The sequence below is a fragment of the Panthera leo genome, chromosome D3 (genome assembly GCF_018350215.1).
Source record: "Panthera leo isolate Ple1 chromosome D3, P.leo_Ple1_pat1.1, whole genome shotgun sequence".
Lineage (NCBI taxonomy): Eukaryota > Metazoa > Chordata > Mammalia > Carnivora > Felidae > Panthera > Panthera leo.
The window spans coordinates 17,692,666-17,713,253 of NC_056690.1; the positions used below are offsets into that span (position 1 = coordinate 17,692,666).

The 20,588-nt window shown below is 45.2% G+C and overlaps 1 protein-coding gene across 2 annotated transcripts in view; it reads right to left on the reverse strand.

Annotated features, from left to right (window-relative positions):
* Window positions 1-18,203, reverse strand: part of CORO1C (coronin 1C) — an 89,530-nt gene extending 71,327 nt beyond the window's left edge. The window contains exon 1 of one of the 2 annotated variants that reach the window (XM_042909554.1): window positions 18,097-18,203. In XM_042909554.1, coding sequence (XP_042765488.1) covers window positions 18,097-18,193 — 97 coding nt within the window. In that variant the 5' untranslated portion in view covers window positions 18,194-18,203. Of the gene's footprint in view, window positions 1-4,641; window positions 4,744-18,096 lie in introns of those variants that run through there. The other variant, XM_042909555.1, reaches the window with a different exon arrangement.
* Window positions 18,204-20,588: the final 2,385 nt, after the last annotated feature.

The following is a 20,588-nucleotide window of genomic DNA, read 5'->3' on the forward strand; positions in this document are numbered from 1 at the left end:
CGCCTCCCAGACAGGAAGCTCGAGTTCAAGCCCAGCTCCTTGTAGCAGCAGACAGTAGTGATGGATGGAGGAGGCACGAAGACAAGGACGACGTCTGCCTGCAGGGATGAGGAAGGAGGCTCCCAAAGGACAACCGGGACTCAGCAGATGGAAGGAATGGGGGGTGCGCAGTAATGAGCTCATCACGAGAAGATCCGAAGGCCGGGATGTTTGGGGAAGTGGCAGCAACGATGAAAACACAGGTAGGAGAGTAATGAGAGACGAGGCAGGCTGAAATCGGAGACACCTTGATCCACAACCCCACGAAGAAGCCTGAACTTTAACCACAGACGAGGACGTAGGAAGCCACTGGAGGATTTCCGCAGGGGAATGACATGTTCCTGATGAACCCTTTCTGATCTAGAACTAATTTGAATCTTTCCCTAACTCTTTCACATTTGGCTTTTAATTTATATAACCAAGATACTGATGACGAGGTGATTTGGGATCTAAACAATTTTTAACTCCATTATCAATTCTGACTCAATTATGCATAAATTGAATGTTACCAAAATTTTGTGCTTCAGAGGACACTATCAAGGAAAGTGAAAATGCAACTCACAGAATTGGAGAAACATCTTGCTCATCATACATCTGATAAGGCACTATATAATCTAAAATATATAAATAACTCATAACAATAAAAACAGGACCCAATTTAAAAATAAGAAAAACATCTGAACAGAGATTTCTCCAAAGAAAATATACAATTGTCTGCTGATGACTTCAGGAGATGCAGGACATCCTTAGCCATCAGAAAATGCAAATCAAAACTACGATGAGATACTGCTTCACACCCACTAGGACGGCTAGAGTCAAAAAGTAAGAGAACAGCTAATGTGACAAGGATGTGGAGAAACTGAAACCTTTATACACTGCTGGTGGAATTGTAAAATGATGCAGCTGCTTTGGAAAACAGCGTCTGGCAGTTCCTCTCATAGTTCAACACAGAGTAACCAGTATGACCCAGCAATTCTCAAGAGAAATGAAAACATGTCCACACAGAAACTTGTACAGGAATGTTCATACGACGGTATTATTCATAATGACCAAACAGGGGAAAACACCCAAATGTGCATCAACGGATGAATGGATCAACAAAACACGGTATATCCATACAACAGAATATTATTCGACCATTAAGAAAAGAATAAAGTACTGATACAGGCTACAACACAAATGTTGAGAACATTATGATTTAAAAAGACAGACACAAAAGACCAGTATTGAATGATTTATATGAAATTTACATGAAATGTCCAAAACAGGCAAATTCATAGTGACAGAAAGTAGGCTAGCGGTTGCGTAGGGCAGGGGAGGGATGAGAATGGGGGGGCTGGAAGACCACTAATAAGTCTGGAGTTTCTTTCTGGACTGATGGATAGGTTCTAAAAGTGTGGGTGAATATAATAAAAACCACTGAACTGTACACTTTAGACAGGTGAATTGTACAGTATGCGAATTCTACCTCAAAAAGCAGTTATAAAACAAAAAAGATCCTGTTATGCACTATTAAAATACAAACAAGCTCTCAAAAAGGAGTATAGAATCTTGCTCACTCATTTTAAAGGATCCAAACTAGGGCAAAGAAAACCCAGAGAGATTCTATTACTTAAGATTCTGGGTACTAGGTCATACTGAAATATTCATGACGATTTCCATGTTTTAATACAGAAAAGGCATCTTAAGTTGAAAAAGACAGAGAAGTGTCAGAAAACAGTTTTTTTTAACTCAGAAACAGGATAACATAGGGAAGTCACCAAATGAAAAACGAACATGTATTTGTACCCTGAATATGCAAGAGGCATCCTAATTTCTTATTGTTTCACCTCTGAAAAAGTCAAAGGTAAAACAGCCCAGGTAACAATATCTGTTTCTAAAGTACGAGTTTGTGACAAATCAAAGCATTAAGAAACAATCTGCCATTATAAAGAACTGAATCTCCACATTCCCAGTCACATAACTGAGAACTTATCATTTATCCTTTTGAACATTCCATTTCACAGGCACTGGAGTGACTCTCCTCCTCATGGTTGAAGTGGATCCCAAAAGTGACAGGTGCATTAAGCGTAAAATGTAAATCAAAAAAAATAAAGTGTTTAAAAACTACTATTTGTCACCCTGAACCTAATTCTAAACCATATATAAATTAATAGACATAAATGCTGATTAGCACAATCTGCAAAGTAACAGATGACCATGCACATTCAATACTATGTGCAGTGATAGCCCACCGGTATGTGTCTATTAAAATTCATCAGGCTTGGGGCGCCTGGGTGGCTCCGTCGGTTAAGTGTCCGACTTCAGCTCAGGTCATGATCTCACGGTCCGTGAGTTCGAGCCCTGCGTCGGACTCTGTGCTAACAGCTCAGAGCCTGGAGCCTGCTTCAGATTCTGTGTCTCCCTCTCTCTCTGCCCCTCCCCCGTTCCTGCTCTGTCTCTGTCTCAAAAATAAATAAACGTTAAAAAAAAAAGTTTAAAAATTTTTAAAAAATTAAAAAGAAATTCATCGGGCTTTAATGTACCTTCCACAAATAATAAAAAACAAATACGGAAAAGGCACCTTCTGGATTTGTCAAAAAGGTGTGTACCCGACTTTCATACCAATCTTTGTTCAATCCTCAGTACACAAGACTATCACCTATCACAAAACACTGAACATCAGGCCTAACTTACAACACAATTCCCAGTTTTATTTCATTCCCTGCCTCCACAGATTTATGCAACCTCTCAGACCCCAGGGTTACTAGTAGACTTCACACCCAAACACCGTGTCTCTGAAATGTACCTCCACTCCGAAAAGAAAATTAGTTTCCTAAAGTTCGTTTTCTGAAATACACAGAATCAAGTCCAAAACAGATTTTTCCCATTTCTTCAGTTTTACAGAGAATGCAGAAAGTGAAGATATATAAACAGATATCTATTTGCCTTCACAAATGAACAGACGGTACAAAGCAACTGCTTATACTTAATCATGTTTTTGTCTATTCTAGCAGGCCCTGGTGTCAGGAGAGAGTTCTGCCAGATAAGGACAATGAAATGCATTATTATATGGAGTGACTAAGAGCCCTACAAGTACTGTTTTAGAACGTAATCCCAGGCAGGAAGGCTGCGGTAAGAGGGCCTAATATTTTGTGATAACTATTACCGAAACTAAAGACATTCACCACCCAGCACCAGTTTAAAACCTCGCACTATATTCAATTGTTTAAATGTCTTACAGGAAAGAAAGGCCTTTGTATCTTCCTATCCTGGGGGAGACGAACAACTTGCAATTTGCTTCTCACACTGAATCCCACGTTTCCAACATGTAGAGGAAGTACTCTGGACACCACAAAACAAGGGCAGCCTACATTAAGGCCAAATATAGGATGTGATTCTAAACCATGATGCCGTAAAGCCTACGTTTCCTTTTCCAGCGATCAAAAAAAAAAAAAAAAAAGAAAAGAAAAAAAAACCTTTGAACGCTCCCAAAAAAGGACCGCAGGGCCAGCGCCTCCCTCCAAGAGGAAGCCCCTTTCTTCTCGGCGCTCCCTTGCAGCCTGCCACTTCCCCCAACACATTCAAAGCATTTGGGAGACGGAGAGCTGGTGTGTACGCGCCCGTGTGGACAGGCGGGAGAGCTGGGTTCCTGCATTTCCACCCTCAACATCTGACCTCATCCCCAGTCATTTAGGCGCAGCGGAGCCCCACCTGCACCTCGCTCCTTTTGACTGCGTCCCTCGCCAGCTGCTCCGCTATTGGGGGAGCACATCTCGGAATCACCCAGTTCACTCAGACGCTCCTGGCCCCCGACCCTGCAAGCAGCGTGCCAGCTCCGTTCTTCCTCGAGACCAACACCCCCCACCCCCCGCCAGTCCCAGCCCTCCCAGCCCGCCGCTCCCACCGCCCGGCTCGTGCGCTTCCCAAGCCGCCCCCCACCCACGTTACTCCAGCTCCAGCCGTGCCCCGCCCTTCCCGACCCCCGAGCTAGAGCTTCAGGGCCCGGCGCTGGCCTCGCACCCACAGCCAGCAGTCCTCGGGCCAGACCGCCGCCCTCTACCCCTCCCACGCAGGGCCCCAGCTTGCCCCGGCCCCACGTGAGCCCGGCCCCGGCCAACCCCCCACCCACTGGCTCCCCAGGGCGGCTCAAACCCCGCCCCCAGGCCCGGGGGCCCCCCGGCTGGGCGCCCTGGCCCCGAGCAGCCCCTCCCCACCCCAGGCCCCACCCAGCCAGGCGAGTCCCCAGCCCCTCAAATCCTTCCTCGGGCAGCCCCGTCCCCACTCAGCCCGCGGCTCCTCACCCGGCCGGGAGGGGTCTGGAGCCCTGAAAGCCTCCCCTGGGCAGCCGCCTCCCAAAGGGATCCCAGTTCTCTCTCCCCAGGCCAAGGGGTTCGGTCCCGAACATCGGCCAGCAGCCCCGGCTGCAACCCGAGACACACCGGCCGGGGGAGCCCCGGCCCAAGGATCCGCGCCCCGCGCGCCCACCACAGCCCACTCCCCTCCACCGGGCCCTGCTCCACGCCCCGCCGGCTCCTGTCAGCCGGCGCCGGCACATGCTGAGAGGGCCAGTCGGCCCGCCGGCTCGCTCCCGAGCGGCCCCGCCCGGCGCGCGCTGCTCACCAGGGCCGAAGTGCCTGAGGCGCCGCCGCCGCCGCCGAAGTCCCCGCTGCAAAGCCCGGCGTAGCCTCCAACCGCTGCCGCCTCCCGCCTGGCACTGAGCGCCTCGCGGGGGAGGGGCGCGGGCAGCCACCGCCGGCACCGCCGCCGCACGCAGGCCCCGCCCCCGCGCCGCGCCGCGCCCAACCGGAGGGTCCTCAGGCTGCCGAGCGCCACGCCCACTTCCGGGAGGGGAAGCCCACTTCCCACCCCTCGTTCCACGCCCCACTCTCCTTAGCGCCCCCTCTGGTCGCGCCGAGGGATGCGGGTGGGCTGCGGGGGAAGGTGGTGCCGGAGCACACGCACCGCCCACTAGTCAACTAGCCGGAGGGCCACGCCCACTGCTCCTCAAAACGGGGAGCCGCATTCTTAGAGCTCCACCCACTGACCCGCTTGGCTCTGCGGGGCCACATCTTCCAGCTCCTCAAAGGTTCCCAGAGCTTCTCCAAACCGGAACGTCAGCTCCTCTGAGCCCCGCCCACTGCCCTAACCAAACCCTTAGCCGGCCCCCGGGCTCCCTAAGCCCGCCTACCCTCTCGTAGCCGCCGAACTGGCCCAGCGGCCCCGCGAAACCGCGCCCCGCTTCTAGAAAGCCCCACCCACGGGCCAGCCACCCTAGTCTCAGCATCCCACGGGCCCCGCCCACTGCCTATCTAAACCCGTAAACCTCTAAGCCCCGCCCCGAATTCTCGAACTTGCGCCTCCGGCTTCCGAAGTTCTGTCCTTGCTGCCATCGCCCCCTCCCACTTCCACTTCTGGGGACTGCCAGCGCTCAGGCCCGCCCTGCACTTTCCATTGTCGCATTCCTAGCACAGGGTGGCTGTCCCTGGACTGGGCCACACCACTACTCAAGGAGGTCCCATCTTGACCCCATTTTGCAGATGAGGAAATAAAAGATACAAGGTCCTTCCCTTCTTTTTCCTGGCCAAAGCCCCTCACCCGTTTGCTTAATAACTGGGCCAGCCAGGCCAAAGGGCAGTGGATTCGAGTCTCATCTTGGCTGCTGTTCAGACGATGTGTCCTAGGTCAGTTCCCTTCGCCTCTTCAGGCCAAAATTTCCTGATCTTTCGCGTGAAGCTGTCCTGTTAATAGAGTCCCATTCTGAAATACCAAGCTCTGAAATACCAAGATTTGGGGAAACTGGACCCGAGGAAGTGAATCAACAAAGCAAGGCATCTTTGCAATTCGCAGGGAGGGATTTTTCATTTTAGGCAGAAAATGTGTGTTATGTAAATCATGGTCCACCTTGAACCAAAAGAGCTAGAACAGCAACTTACTTATCCTCTCTAGGCCTCAGTTTCTTTAGCAGTAAAGTAGGGACTGTAGAAGTCACTCCCTGGAAGGATTCCTTGAGCTTAGTAATACATTAGGTAGGGCGCCTAACTTGTGATGAGCCCTTCACAAATGGTACCTGTTGCTGCTACTGCTGTGCCTCAACAAAGTGGAGGGGTGAGTTTCATTTTGCCTTCAAGCAGCCACTAACAGGAGGGACTGAGCATCCCTTCCGCAGCAAGACTTGGCCACTTACTTCGTCTAAATGAGAGATGATGATAGCAGAGCACCTAGTGCAATGCCAGGCATTTGGTGATGCACAAAAACGCTTGGCTATTATTAGGATTCCTATTTTTAATGAAGCAAGGGCATTGATAGCAGCAGAGCTCTGAGTGGCTTGGGGAAAATGAAGGTTGATGCAGTGCTCTGAGAAGGAATCAGGAAACAAGCTGGCTTACTCTTTGGGAACAGATTATCGCCAACATTTTCCATCGCTTCTATGTGCCAGGGACTATCTGAGTGCTTTGAACACAAAATCCCCTGAAATCCCCCCCCCAACAATCCTATGGCTACAAAAAACAATTCTTAATCCTCATCAATAGAGGTGAAGAAAATAAGAAGTGGGGGGCCTGGATGGGTCAGTCATTTGAGCAACCGACTCTTGATTTCAGCTCAGGTCATGATGTCACGGTTCCTGAGTTCGAACCCCACGTCGGGCTCTGTGCTGACAGTGCAGAGCCTGCCTGGAATTCTCTCTCTCTGCCCCTCCCTTGCCCCCCCCTAAAATAAACTAATAAACTTTAAAAAAAGTTAAATGAATTGCCCCAGATCACACAGCTTGAGCCAGGCAGAGTTAATGATAGAACGCACGTCCCCCTAAAGGCAGAATTTGCACCCTTTGCCAGTTAGCCCTTACACTCAACTGCCTCTATGGCTGCATGAAGGAACAGAGAAAACAGGGACTTTAGATCCTGACAGACTTGGCCTACGTTCAAACTCCTCTACTCACCAGTTGTGTGACCTTGGGCAAGTCATTTTCCTTCTCTGAGTCTTACTCTCTTTATTCAGTGGGGCTCATCCAAATGCTTACTTCAGGGAGGGGATTTGAAGATTTCAGGAGTTCAGATTCAATGCATTAAGGTATGGCAAAGCATCCAGTACAGTTGCCTGTCATACAGCAGTTGTTTAAAACTTGTTGATTCACTTATCCCGGGTCTTTAAATGATTAGATTAGAAGTAAAATCTCCCAGGACACCAATTCCCCCCAGATGATAACACCATAGAACAACCATGGAATACAATGAGAAAGAAAGATCTCCAGACCTTCCCCTTCCAGGTGACTGTTTCAGTTCCTGGTTTTATCGCTGGGTTGGGAGAGGTGATTTTTGCACAAGAAACAAGGCCAGAAGCAAGGTCACTTTACCACCCCACCCCACACCTGCCCTGAATGTGGTCAGGTGAGAGTTCCTACTCCCAGAAACAGCAGGAAAATTGCATAACCCTTTCCTGGGAGAAAACTGCCCCATCCCTGTTCTAGAAACCATAGCAGTCCCTTTGTGAGCCTGAAGGAAATCTTGGCTCTGCCCAAGCCGGCCCTTACATGAAGGGACCTGGATCCAGGTGAGATGCTGGATTTTATTTTATTTTTTAATGTTTATTTATGTACTTTGAGAGTGGGGGAGGGGCAGAGAGAGAGAGAGAGAGAGAGAGAAAAGCAGAGAGAGAATCTCAAGGAAGCTCTGCGCCCAACACCGGCCTCAATCCCACCAACTGTGAGATCGTGACCTGAGCCGCAATCAAGAGTCAGTCGCTTAACCCACTGAGCCACCCAGCTGCCCGAGATGCTGGATTTTAGAGTCTTCTCCAGTTCTCAAAGCCAGTGATCTCTAAAGTGACCTGAGACACATGCTAGATGAAAGGGAACTTAATGATCGGGAAAAATAAGCGTGATTCCAAATCCTACATGACACAGGGGCCAGCTCACGTATGAAGAAGAAAGGATTGTAAAACCTACATTTGGAGGCTCCTTAGCGCATCGTTTTTCTGGTTTCTCTTTGTACCCAATGGGGACATTCGTCTTGGGTTGCCAGGGCAACCTGGAAGCTGAGTGAATTAGCCCTGTGGAAGCATTAACAAATAATAATAATATTAAATAAATGAGACTGAAAACCCCGGGAGGAATCTCAGCAGGCAAAACCCCTAATTGAGTGACAGAAGAGGACAAAGCTCAGAGAATATTAAAATTCACACCACATTGATAAATCTTGATCCTCACCGCTTTGACTCCTTCTTTCTGCAAACGAGGAGTTGGAAATGATTGAGCAGCCACAGAAGGATTGCCTTTTTTTTTTTAATTAAAAATTTTTAAAATGTTTATTTATTTTGAGAGAGAAAGAGCGTGAGTGGGGGAGGGGGAGAGAGAGAGGGAGAGAGAGAATCCCAAGCAGGCTCTGAACTGTCAGCCCAAGGCAGGGCTCTGTCCTAGGAACCGTGAGATCATGACCTGAGCCGAAACTAAGAATCAGATGCTGAACCACCCAGGTGCCCTTTAATTAATTTTTTCATTTTGAGATCATTGTAGATTCGCATGCAGGTGTAAGAAAGAATACAAAGAGATCATATGAACCCTTTATCTTGGTTCCCCCAATGGTAACATTTTGCAAAATGATAGTACAATATAACAACCCAGATGTTGACATTGATACAGTCAAGATACAGAACATTTCCAAAACCACAAAATCTCGTTGCCTGTTCAGAGCCACACCCACTTCCCTCCTACCCAACCCCCCTTAACTCCTGGCAACCACTCATCTGTTCTCAATTTCTCAAATTCTGCCATTTCAAGAATGACAAACAAAATGACATAGAATGCAACTTTTGGGGATTGGCTTTTTTTTTAATGTTTGGGTTTTTTTTTATTTTTTAGAGAGAGAGCATGAGTGGGACTCAAACTCATGAACTGTGAGATCGTGACCTGAGCCAAAGTCGGACACTCAATCGACTGAGCCACCCAGGCGCCCCATGGGATTGGCTTTTTTTCACTCAGTTTAAATTTCTAGAGATGTACCCAGGTTGTTGCATGTGTGAATAGTTTATTCTTTATTATTGCTGAATGGTATTCCATGGCATGGATGTACTACAGTTTAACTATTCAGCCCTTGAAGAGTTGTTTCCAGTCCGGAGTGGTTTATTATATATATATTTTAAAAGCTGCTATAAACATTATAAACATTCACGTACAGATTTATGTGTGAACATACATTTCTATTTTTCTATTAACAAATAATTTCCCCATAGTACAATGGTTAGGTCATATGGTAATTGTATGTTTAGTATTTTAAGAAACTGCCAAACTATTCGCCGGTGTCACTGTACCATTTACATCCCTATCAACCAGTGAGTCATAAGTGATCCAGTTTCTCTGCATCTTCACCAGCATTTGGTGTTGTCATTATTATTTTTTAGCCATTCTGATAGGTAAATAGTGATATCTTATTGTGGTTTTAATTTGCATTTCTCTGATGGCTAAACATGTTGAAATCTTTTCCTATGGTTATTTGCCATCTCTTCATGTCTTCTGCCCATTTTTTTTTATTGAACCATTTGTCATTTTGATTTTTGAGTTTGAGAGTTCTTTATATATTCTACGTACTAGTCCTCTGTCGGCTATGTGGTTTCCAAAAGTATCTCCTATTATGTAGTGGTTTTTCATCCTCTTAATGTAGTCTCTCACAAAGAGAATGTTTTTAATTTTATTCAGTTTGTCGGTTTTCCTTTAAAAAAATAGTTATTTATTTATTTATTTTGAGAGAGACAGAGAGAATGTGAGCAGGGGAGAGGCAGAGGAAGAGGGAGAGAGAGAATCTTAAGCAAGCTCCTTGCTTAGCTTGGAGCCCAAGGTGGGGCTTGATCTAACAACCATGAGATCATGACCTGAGTTGAAATCAAGAGTCAGATGCTTAACCGACTGAGCCACCAGGCACATCAATTTTTCTTTTTTAGATTATGCTTTTGGTATTAAATCTAAGAAGTCTGTGATCCATATTGCACTATTGTTTAAGTTTATCTTTTTTTTTTTTTTTTTTTTTTTTTTTTTTAGTAATCTCTATACCCAACGTGGGGTTGGAACTCACAGCCCCAAGATGAAGAATCACATGCTCTTTCAACTGAGTCAACCAGGAGTCCCTTTGTTGAATTAATTTTTGTATAAAGTTTGAGACTTAGGTTGAGGTTAATTTGGGGGTGTGTGTGTTAATGTTTATTGAGAGAGAGAGAGAGAGAGAGAGAGAGAGAGAGAGAGAGAGGTAGAGGACACAGGGGAGGGGCAAAGAGACAGGGAGAGAAAGAATCCCAAGCAGCCTCTGCACTGTCAGTGCAGAGCCCAATGTGGGGCTTGATCTCGAGACTGCAAGATCATGACCTGAGCTGAAATCAAGAGTCTGATGCTTAACCTGCTTAACCAACTGAACCACCCAGGGCCCTGAGGTTAATTTTTTTTTTTTTTTTTTTGGCCAACAATTGTACAATTGCTCTAGTATCATTTTTTGGAATTGCTATCTTTCCTCCATTGACTTTTAATTTTGCACCTTTGTCAGATATCCATCGGGCATATTTATGTGGGCCTATTTATGGGTTCTCTATTTCTTGCATTGATCTATTTATCTATCTTCTGCCATTAACACACAGTCATGATTATTGAAGTTATATAATAAATCATGAGATTGGGTACACTGTTTCTGTCCACTTTTTTCCCTTTTTAAGAAATGTTTTAGTTATTCTAACTTCATTGCTTTTCCACATAAATTTTAGAATAATCTTGTTTATATCTGCAAAAACGTCTTCCTGAGGTTTTATAGGAATTGTGTTAAACCTGTATATCAGTTTGGGGAGAAGTGACAGTAGCTTTATTGTGCTGTTTTCTAATCCGTAACATCATAGGTCTGCTTATTTGATTTCTTTCATTGTGTTGTCTGCTTCAGTAGATAAGCCCTATACATGTTTTGTGAGATTCACACCTAAGTAATTTTTTTTTAATTGTAAATAGCATTGTATTTTTAAATTTCAGTGTCTGTGAGTTCCTCGGAAGTATATTGAAATATAATTAATTTGTTTGTATGTTTAACTTGCATCCTGCAACCTTCTCTTTTTAATTTTTAAAAATTTATTTTTCTTATGTTTGGGGGGGGGGCTGTGAGTGGGGGGAGGGGCAGAGGGAAAGAGAGAGAGCATCTTAAGTAGGTTCCACGCAGAGCCTAATGCAGGGCTCAATCCCACGACCCTGGGATCATGACCTGGCCTGAGATCAAGAGTCAGATGCTCAACCGAGCCACCCAGGCACACCTCTTGCAAACTTCTTGAACTCACTGATTAGTTCCAGGAGGTATTTTTTAGATTTCTTGGGATTTTCTATGTAGACAATCATGTTATGCATAAATAGGGATAGTTTTGTTTCTTCCTTTCTGATCTGTATGCCTTTTCTTGCCTTATTGCACTGGCTAGAACCTCCAGTACTATGTTGAGTAAATAGTGACAGCAAACATCCATGCCTTTTTCTTGACTTTAGGGGGGAAGCATTCAGTCTTTCATCATTAACTATGAGGTTAGCTATACTCTTTATCAAGTTGTGAAAGTTTCCCCTTTATTCTTATTTTTAAAAGAGTTTTAATCATGAATAGCTGTTGAATATTGTCAAATATTATTCTACATCAAATGATATGACCATATGATTTTTTTGGTTTAGCCTATTAATAAGGGAAGTTAGACTGGTTGATTTTTGAATATTGAGCCAGCCTTATAAGCCTGGAATAAATTCCACTTGGTCATGGTGTATAATTCTTTTTATATGTTGCTGAATTCTCTTTGCTAATGCATTTTTAAGTATGTTTGTTTCTAAACTAATGAGGGATATGGGTCTATAGTTTTTTTTGGTACTCTCTGCCTGATTTTGATATCAGAATAACACTGCCTTAATTAAATGAGGTGGGATGTGTTTCCTTCTCTTCTATTTTCTGAAAGAGATTGTGTAGATTGCTATTAATTCTTTAAATGTTTGCTAGGCTTTTCTAGTGAAACCATATGGATCTAGAGACTTTTTCTGAGGGGGAGCTGTTAAATTGCAAATTCACCTTCCTTAATAGCTATATTGTTCTTCAAATTGTTCCCTACTGAGTGACTTAAGATAGCTTGTGCTTTTTAAGGTATTGGCCCATTTCCTTTAAGTGGTCAGATGTAGGTGTATAGAGTTGTTTGTAGAATGTTCTTATCTTTTGATGTCCGCAGGGTTTGTAGTGATAGTTCCTGTTTCATCCTGATACTGGTTAGTTGTGACTTCTTTTTGTCTTGTTTTCTTGATCATTCTTAGAGATTTGTCACTTTTACCTATTCTTCCAAAGAACTGCTCTTTGTTTCGTTGATTTTCGCTATTGTCTTTCTATTTTCAGTTTAATTGATTTGTGCCCTTTATTATTTCCTTCCTTCTTCTTGCTTTGGATTTATTTTGCACTTCCTGTTCTAGGTGCTTGATGTGGGAGCTTAGATTACTGCTGTGAGACTTTAGCTAATACTATATAATATATAATACTATATAATTCTTTCTCAGTACTGCTTTAGCTTGTGTGACACACATTTTGATGTTTGCATTGTTGTTTTCATTCAGTTCAATGTATGTTTAAATGTCCCTGGAGACTGCCTCTTTGACTCATGAATTATTTATAAGTGTGTTGTTTAGTTTCAAAGTGTTTGGAGGTTATCCTGTTATGTCTCTGCTATTCTTTTCTAATTTGATTTCCTCATGGTCAGAGAACACATTGTACGATTTCTTTAATTGTTTTAAATTTGTTGAAGTTCCTTTTGAATGGCCCAGGATATAGCCTATGTTGGTATATGTTCAGCGGGTACTTGAAAAGAATGTGTATGCTGTTGTTCAACAGAGTGTTCTACAAATGTCAATCAGATCCTGTTGGTTAATAACGTCCTTGCTATTGACCAAAAAATACCAATTTTTTTGTCAAGTTGTTCTTTCAGTTGTTGAAAAAGGAGTGTTGAAATATTAAACTACAAGAATGGATTTGTCCATTTCTCCTTTCAGTTTTGTTTTTTGCTTCATATATTCTGCAGCTCTGATGTTTGCTGTATACACATGTAGGATTACTAGGTCTTCTTGGTGGATTGCCTTTTTATCATTATAAATGTTCCTCTCTGCCTGGTAGTTTTCTTTGCTCCGAAATACACTTTATCTAATATTAACATGGCCACTCTTGAATTCTTTTGATTAATGCTTCCATAATATATCTTTTTTTTCCATCGTTGTACTTTCAACCTGCTTATATTGACATATTTGAAGTGCGTTTTGATCCACTCTCCCAATCTCTATCTTTTAATTAGTGTATTTAGACCCTTTACATTTAAAGTGATTGTTGATTTGTTAAAGCTTAATCTGACGTATTGTTTTGTGATTTATGCTTATTCTACTTTTCATTTGTCTTGTTCTCTGTTTCCTGCTTTCTCGTGGGTTCCTTGAATATTTTTTAGAATTCCACTTCGATTTATCTCTAGTGGTTTTGAGTGTATCTCTTTGTATAGCTTTTTGAGTGGTGGCTCTAAGTATTACATTATAGATAGGCTAAGCCTATATCATGTTCACAGTCTACTGGTGTCATTTCACCAGTTCAAGTCAAGTCTAGCAAACTCATTTCCCTTTATGTCTCCTTTGTTTATCATATAACTGTCTTAAAGATTCCCTCTACATACGTTTAGGACTGTATCAGACAGTGGTAAAGTCCTGACTCTCTATTATGCTTCCTCTGATGCCACCCTGGAGGAGAGAGATGAACACATCATTTCCTCAGTGGGGGTGGAAATCCAGACTTCTCCTGTGGTCTCCACTGACACCAATGGGCGAAGTCTTCATGGCTACCCAGTGGGGATGAAAGTCCCTACTCCACCCCCTACTCAGCCTCGTCTGACACCACCTCGCGACGTGGGAACATCCACAAGAAAATGCATTTCGCGCACTTGGCCCAGGGCCCAGCACATGGTGGGGGCTGAGTCCATGCCTGATGGCTATGATGGACTGAGCTGATGGTAGAAACCCTGGTGTCATGATTGGCCCTGCCACCGGTCCTGGTTCTGTGATTTTGGGTGAACCATGCCACCTTCTCGACGTCTCAGGTCCTTTATCTCTTCAATGGGGAAAAATGATGCTGACCTGAGATTCTGTTTGTAAGAGTACCTGCCACAGATGCTTACTACAAATAAATATTATAACAGAACTGGTACTCACTGCTCACCAGGCCCAGTGTTACCAATTTGCCAGATTCTAACTCAAGGAATCTACAGTCTAAGCTGATGGAAAATAATGTGTTTTTTTGTAAATCTCCATTTTACAGAGGAAACTGAGGTTTGTTACATAATAGGAGGTGACTGATACAACCTCAAAAGAACTCAGAAGGGCTATTCTATGTTAGCTCATAATTCCATTCTCAGAAATTTATCCTGAGGCAATAATCATGGTTACACGCAAAGATACAGTTAATTCTCATTTTTCACTGTTGTTCTATTCTATAATGAAGTCACCACAAACATCGAATATCAGATCCTTGCACCTAGGGGAAATATAGGGCTCGGTTCCAACAGGCTTCCGGTCACAACAATTTCATCAACCAGTGACTATATAACCTTGTTTTATGTGTGTTTCTGTTTAAAGACACCTTTTTTTAGGGACACCTGGCTGACTCGGTTGGTAGAGCATGTGACTCCTGATCTCAGAGTTGTAAATTCAAGCTCCACACTGGGCATAGAGATGACTTTAAAAAATAATAATAACAAAATGGTGCTTATTCCGCAGCTCAGTCAGTTAAGCGTCTGACTTCAGCTCTGGTCACAATCTCCTGGTCCGTGAGTTTGAGCCCCTCGGCGGGCTCTACGCTGACAGCTCAGAGCCTGGAGCCTGCTTCTCCCTCTCTCTGCCCCTCCCCTACTTGTGTTCCATCTCTCTCTCTCTGTCTCAAAAATAATAAATAAACATTACAAATATATATATATATATATATATATATATATATATATATATAATTTAAAAAGATAATAAGACACCTTGTTTAATATATACGTTGTTAATTAATGTATATTTATATAGTTGATTCATTAACATTGAACTTACAGCCAATAGCACTATAACTCAGGCCTGAACAAAGCTTATCTAATGCATGCATTTTCTCCCTAAGGCACATCGCCCACCTCCTTGCACTTCCCAATCTCAGACCACACATTAGCACTACAGTTGGGGGCCATTTTAAATAGCCAATCATGGCCCAAATGCACACAAATGCTAAATATACGGTGAAAGAACACTTTTTTTTTACATTAGGAGAGCTAAAATAAGGCAGAGCATTGCCTCCTTCCATCTCAGCTGGGATGAGTAACATTTTCTCTGCTGTGTGCACGTGCCCCCGAATGACTACAAAAGCAGGGGCTGCAAATAAATCGTAACAAGTAGTTGAATTTGCAAGTACAGAGTCCACAATAACGAGGGTCAGTTGCAGTGCGTAAGGACATTTGCTGCTGTTTGGTATGGAAACAACCCTGGATGAAAACAAGAAGAGTGGATGGGCAAACGCATTCCAGTGCAGTAATCGGACCGAACACTATAGGTGAGGGATGTGGCCAGAAAGACAGACTGAGGTCAGGCCCTGGAAAGAATGAACAGCGGCCAAAAGTGTCTGTGCCTCATCCTAGAGGCAAATGTGACTTCCCGGAATCCAACCTCTGCTCTCCTCCTGCATGAGGTCTGTGGTCTCCAGCCCCCACATGCCCAAGTAACACCTGCAAAGGACGGGTTTGCCACAAACTATGGACTATGGCTTCAGCCTTTCCCCCTTGTGAAGCCTGGCTCTTCTCAGTCCACTGGGAGCCACGGGTTTTTAAGCAGGGAATAGAAAAGAATTTAGTGGAAGAAGATTGGTTGCCCATTTCTATGTCCCATTTCTATAAACACACACGCACACAATAATACAAATTATCTCTGAGTGACAGGATTCGAGTTACGAGTGAGTTTCCTTTTCCTATTTCCTGTTCTGTGTTTTCTCACTTTTCTGCAAGGGGCATTCGATGGTTGGAAATTTTGACATGTCCCCTCTTTGAAGAGGGTGAAGGAATTCTATAAATTCAAGGTGTCCTGTCAAGACCCCCAGGCACCTGTGAAGATGTTTCAGAATTCAGATACGAACCTCGGTACAAAGACTACTCGCTCACCCAGGTAAGTAAATCTCGTTGAGATCATCAGCTTTCCAATTGCCTGTACCACCTACAGCAGTGTGAGCAACAGCTTCCAAAGTCTAACTTGGCTTTTGCTCCCCTCACAAGTCAGATGCCTCAGCCTCACGTGAAAAGGAGATTATTGTTAATTTGTTAATTAATAACAACGATAAAGGCTTAGACCAATGCTTCCTCAACTGAGGGCAATCATACTTCCCATGTCTGCCGCCAAGGGGACATTGGACAATGTCTGGAGGCATTTTTGGTTGTCATGACTCGGACAGTGCAACCGGCATCTAGGGAGTAGAGGCCAGGGATGCTGCTAGAAACAATGTACGAGGCGGCCTCCATCTCACCGACGACAAAAGAAGTATTAGGTCTCAGATGTCATCGGTAGCCAGGCTGAGAGACCGGGGCTCAGACATACGGAGCTTTACTAAGTCTTACTGGGCCAGGGGTTTCACAGGAAAGATCTCATTCAATCGTCACAGCAATCCTAGGAGAAAGGGCCTATTGCCATGCCCATTTTACAGAAGAGGAAACTGAGGCTTCAGGAGGGGAAGCAACTTGAAATGATATGGCTCCATCTTGCATGTCTCTGACTTCAGAGTCTGCATTCTCCCCTCCCCAGCCTGTCTTTCCAAATTGCTGAGTTACCCTTGTTTGTTTATGACGGAAACTTTCCGAGATAAGCAAAAGCAAAGAAACCAGTTGAACGGGCCCACGTGTTCCTACTCTCCAGCTTCGGGGCTACACTTGGGACCTCAGAGACATGATGCTCTCCTGGAGAGTCAGAAATGCCTGAACACACCAGGATAAATCACACCAGGCTTGGACTCTTGCCGGGGGGGGGGGGGGGGGGGGGGGGGGGGGCACATGAGCTCCTCTCCGGTGGTTTGGAATATGTTCCCTTTTTCCTTTACAGGTTTTGACCATAGCCCCCACCAGCCGTTGCCTTTCCCAGCAGAAAAGCTGGGTATAATAAGATCATCTGTTCTCTCCCCAAGGAAGTGCCACCTCCTTTTCTGGAGAGGTGAGAAAATGGCTTTTCCCAGAGGAGAGTTCCAACGGGAGAACACCCCTCTAAGACACAGATGCTTTGTACACCAAAACTTGGTGGCAGGAAGGTATTGTTTGCAATGTGGGGACCGAAGTGGCTCTCTCTCTCTCTCTCTCTCTCTGTCTCTGGGTCTGCATGCATTCACAAGTTCTTAGGATGGGAAGACGTGGCAATATCTTTTATTCCAGCAAATGCTCTCCGGTTTCTGCTTTGCGCCAGACTCAACTGCACCCCCAGTCCCAGACTACTACAGACAACAAGCAGTAGTCGGCTGGCTTCTTTCAGATGAGGCCAGACCTTCAAGGCAGGGCAGGAGAAACCGGGTTTGTAACCCAGAGAGGGGCTTCTCTTGGTCCCTATTCATATTCGAACTGAAATACGTGTGCTGGGAAAACAGCAGGAGGGATGGCTATGAACGTGAGCTTTGGAATCAGGCAGCCCTGGGTTCAGAGTCCAGCTGTTTCAAGAATTAGCTGTGTGATGCTAGGCAAGTTATCCATGTCTTTGAACAACAGTTCCCTCACCTGGAAAGTGAGGATTATTCACTCAGCTTGTTTTGAGCCCCTACTGGACGCCAATAAGTGATTTCTGTTAAGTTCATTACTACTGAGAACCGTATCATTTCTCATTTGTTCTTCCCAATATCCCCGCCAGGGAGGCTGAGGTGAGATTGTAAAAATGATTATCAACTCTCCTCCTTCCCCTAGCCATGCCCTGTGGAGTCGCTCTCCACGCTGACTCAGGCCTTGACCTTGGGACTGGCTTTGGCCAATGGGACGTGAACAAACATGACACATGCAAAGACCTGTGAACTGTTTGTGTGGGGAGCTTACCCTCTCTTGCTCTACTTGGATCCCAGCCACCACGTGAAAAGCCCAGGAAGACGAAGTTAGCCTGCTGGATGACGACAGTCGCATGACCCAGACACATCCCGTCACCCCAGCCAGCAGCCACCAACCTCCAGACATACGAGTGAGGACATCCTAGACCATCCAGCCATGATCAACCTTCCATCCGGCCACAGCTGCAAGAGCAAACCCACAGCCAAGTTAGCCCCCCAGTCATGAGCGAAATAATGCATGTTGCTTCAAGCCGCTAACACTTTGGAGTGGTTTGTTACACAGCAGTAGGTAACTGATACAAAGCCCTTATCCTCCCATTTTCTAGACAAGGAAATGGAAGCTCACGGAAGCTTGCCCAAGGCCATGGAGCCAAGGCTCACTCTCCTTCTCCCACACCATGCAGTGAGGCCCCTTCTGCCACCTCCAAGTCCCTAAAGCAGGGCCACTGGCCAAGGACCCTGACTGCCTGGGTTTAAAACCCGTCTCAGGGGGCCTGGTGGCTCTCAGTCTGTTAAGCATCCAACTTCGGCTCAGGTCATGATCTTGTGGTTCGTGGGTTCCAGCCCCATGTTGGGCTCTGTGCTGACAGCTCAGAGCCTGGAGCCTGCTTTTCTGCCCCTCCTGCCCCGCTCCCCTCAAAAATAAACAAACATAAAAAAAATAAAACAGAAAACAAAAAAAAAAAAAACCCTGTCTCCTGGGGCACCTGGGTGGCTCAGTCGGTTAAGTGTCTGACTTCGGCTCAGGTCATGATCTAGCAGTTTTTGAGTTCAAGCCCCACATCGGGCTCTGTGCTGACAGCTCAGAGCCTGGAGCCTGCTTCGGATTCTGTGTCTCCCTCTTTCTCTGTCCCTCCCCAGCTTGCACTCTGTCTCTCTCTCTATCTCTCTCTCTCTCTCTCAAATAAACAAACATTAAAAAAAAAATTAAAACCTGTCTCAGCCACTGACTAGAGAGTGACCTAACTTCCCTGTGCCACACCTTGCCCATCTGTAAGATGGGGATATGATAATCGCACCTACTTCACGGGGCTGATGTGAAGACTCAGAGAGTTAAAATGAAGGTAAAGTACTTAAAACAAGGTCCGACACATCGCTGGCAGTCAGTGCAGACCAGCTGTCATCATTGACGGTATTTTACAGATGAGGACACTGAGGCTCCGAGAGGGGACTGCATTGATTAATTTCACTTGGCTAAGTCAATGGTGGAGCGGAAGTCTGGACTCTGGTCCGACAGACCAGACCCTTCATCACAGCTCCACTGCTCCTGGAACTTCCGGGATCACCTGCCCATCACACAGAGTCCCGCCTCTGCAGCCAGAGTTCCTGCCCCGAAGTCAAAGGAGAACTTGCTCTTTCAGGTTCTCTTTAAGGTTCTATTACACAAATGGATCGCAGGCCGGTTCCTCAGAAATCCACACCCCTGTAAAGACCTTTGCATTGATCACACTGCATTGCAATGGTTTGTTTTTCTTTCTTTACTTTTTTTTTTTTTTACGTTTATTTATTTATTTTGAGAGAACGTGAGCACAAGCAGGGGACTGGGGGAGGGGCAGAGAGAGAAGAGAGAATCTCAAGCAGCCTTGACGCCGTTAGCACAGAGCTCGATGCGGGGCTCAAACTCAAACCGTGAGATCACGGCCTGAGCCGAAACCAAGAGTCGGACGCTTAACCGACTGACCCACCCAGGAGCCCCACAATGGTTTGTTTTTCTAACCATCTTCTTTGCTAATAGAAATATCTACCACATAGAGGCGCCTGGGTGGCTCAGTCGGTTGAGTGTCCGACTTCGGCTCAGGTCACGATCGATCTCACGGTCCGCGAGTTCGAGCCCCACATCCGGCTCTGGGCTGATGGCTCAGAGCCTGGAGCCCGCTTCCCATTCTGTGTCTCCCTCTCTCTCTGCCCCTTCCCTGCTCTCCCTCTGTCTCTCTGTGTCTCTCAAAAATGAATAAATGTTAAAAGAAAGAAAGAAGGAAAGAAAGAAAGAAAGACAGACTCAGAGTGGAGAAGACATGTGATGCACACACTTGGGATTCAAATATAGGTCTGTCTTATTTGTGATGCGGGCTTATCCGAAGCACGGTGGGACGTTTCACTACTGAGAATAATACACTCTACAGTAGTTAAACACATGCCATCGTTCTAGGTCCAGTACTAATCGTGTCACGTGCGTATCTCCTTTCATCCTCAAAACATTGCGAATAGATTCTGTTGTTATCTTTTCCTTTTAGAAGAGGAAACTGAGGCCCAGAGAGGTATAGAAACCCGTCCAGGGTCACACAGCTAGACGGAATAGTTGGGACTTGAACCGAGTATCAACAACAACATCTATGGACTTTCTACTCCATTTTCGGTCTCTCTGAATGACGTCAAGCACAAAGACCATTATTTCCACTCCTTAGAATGTTCTCAACAGTGTCTGGGGTGCTAAATAAATATTCACTGAACATATTAATGATTAAATGAATGGAACCCTCAGGG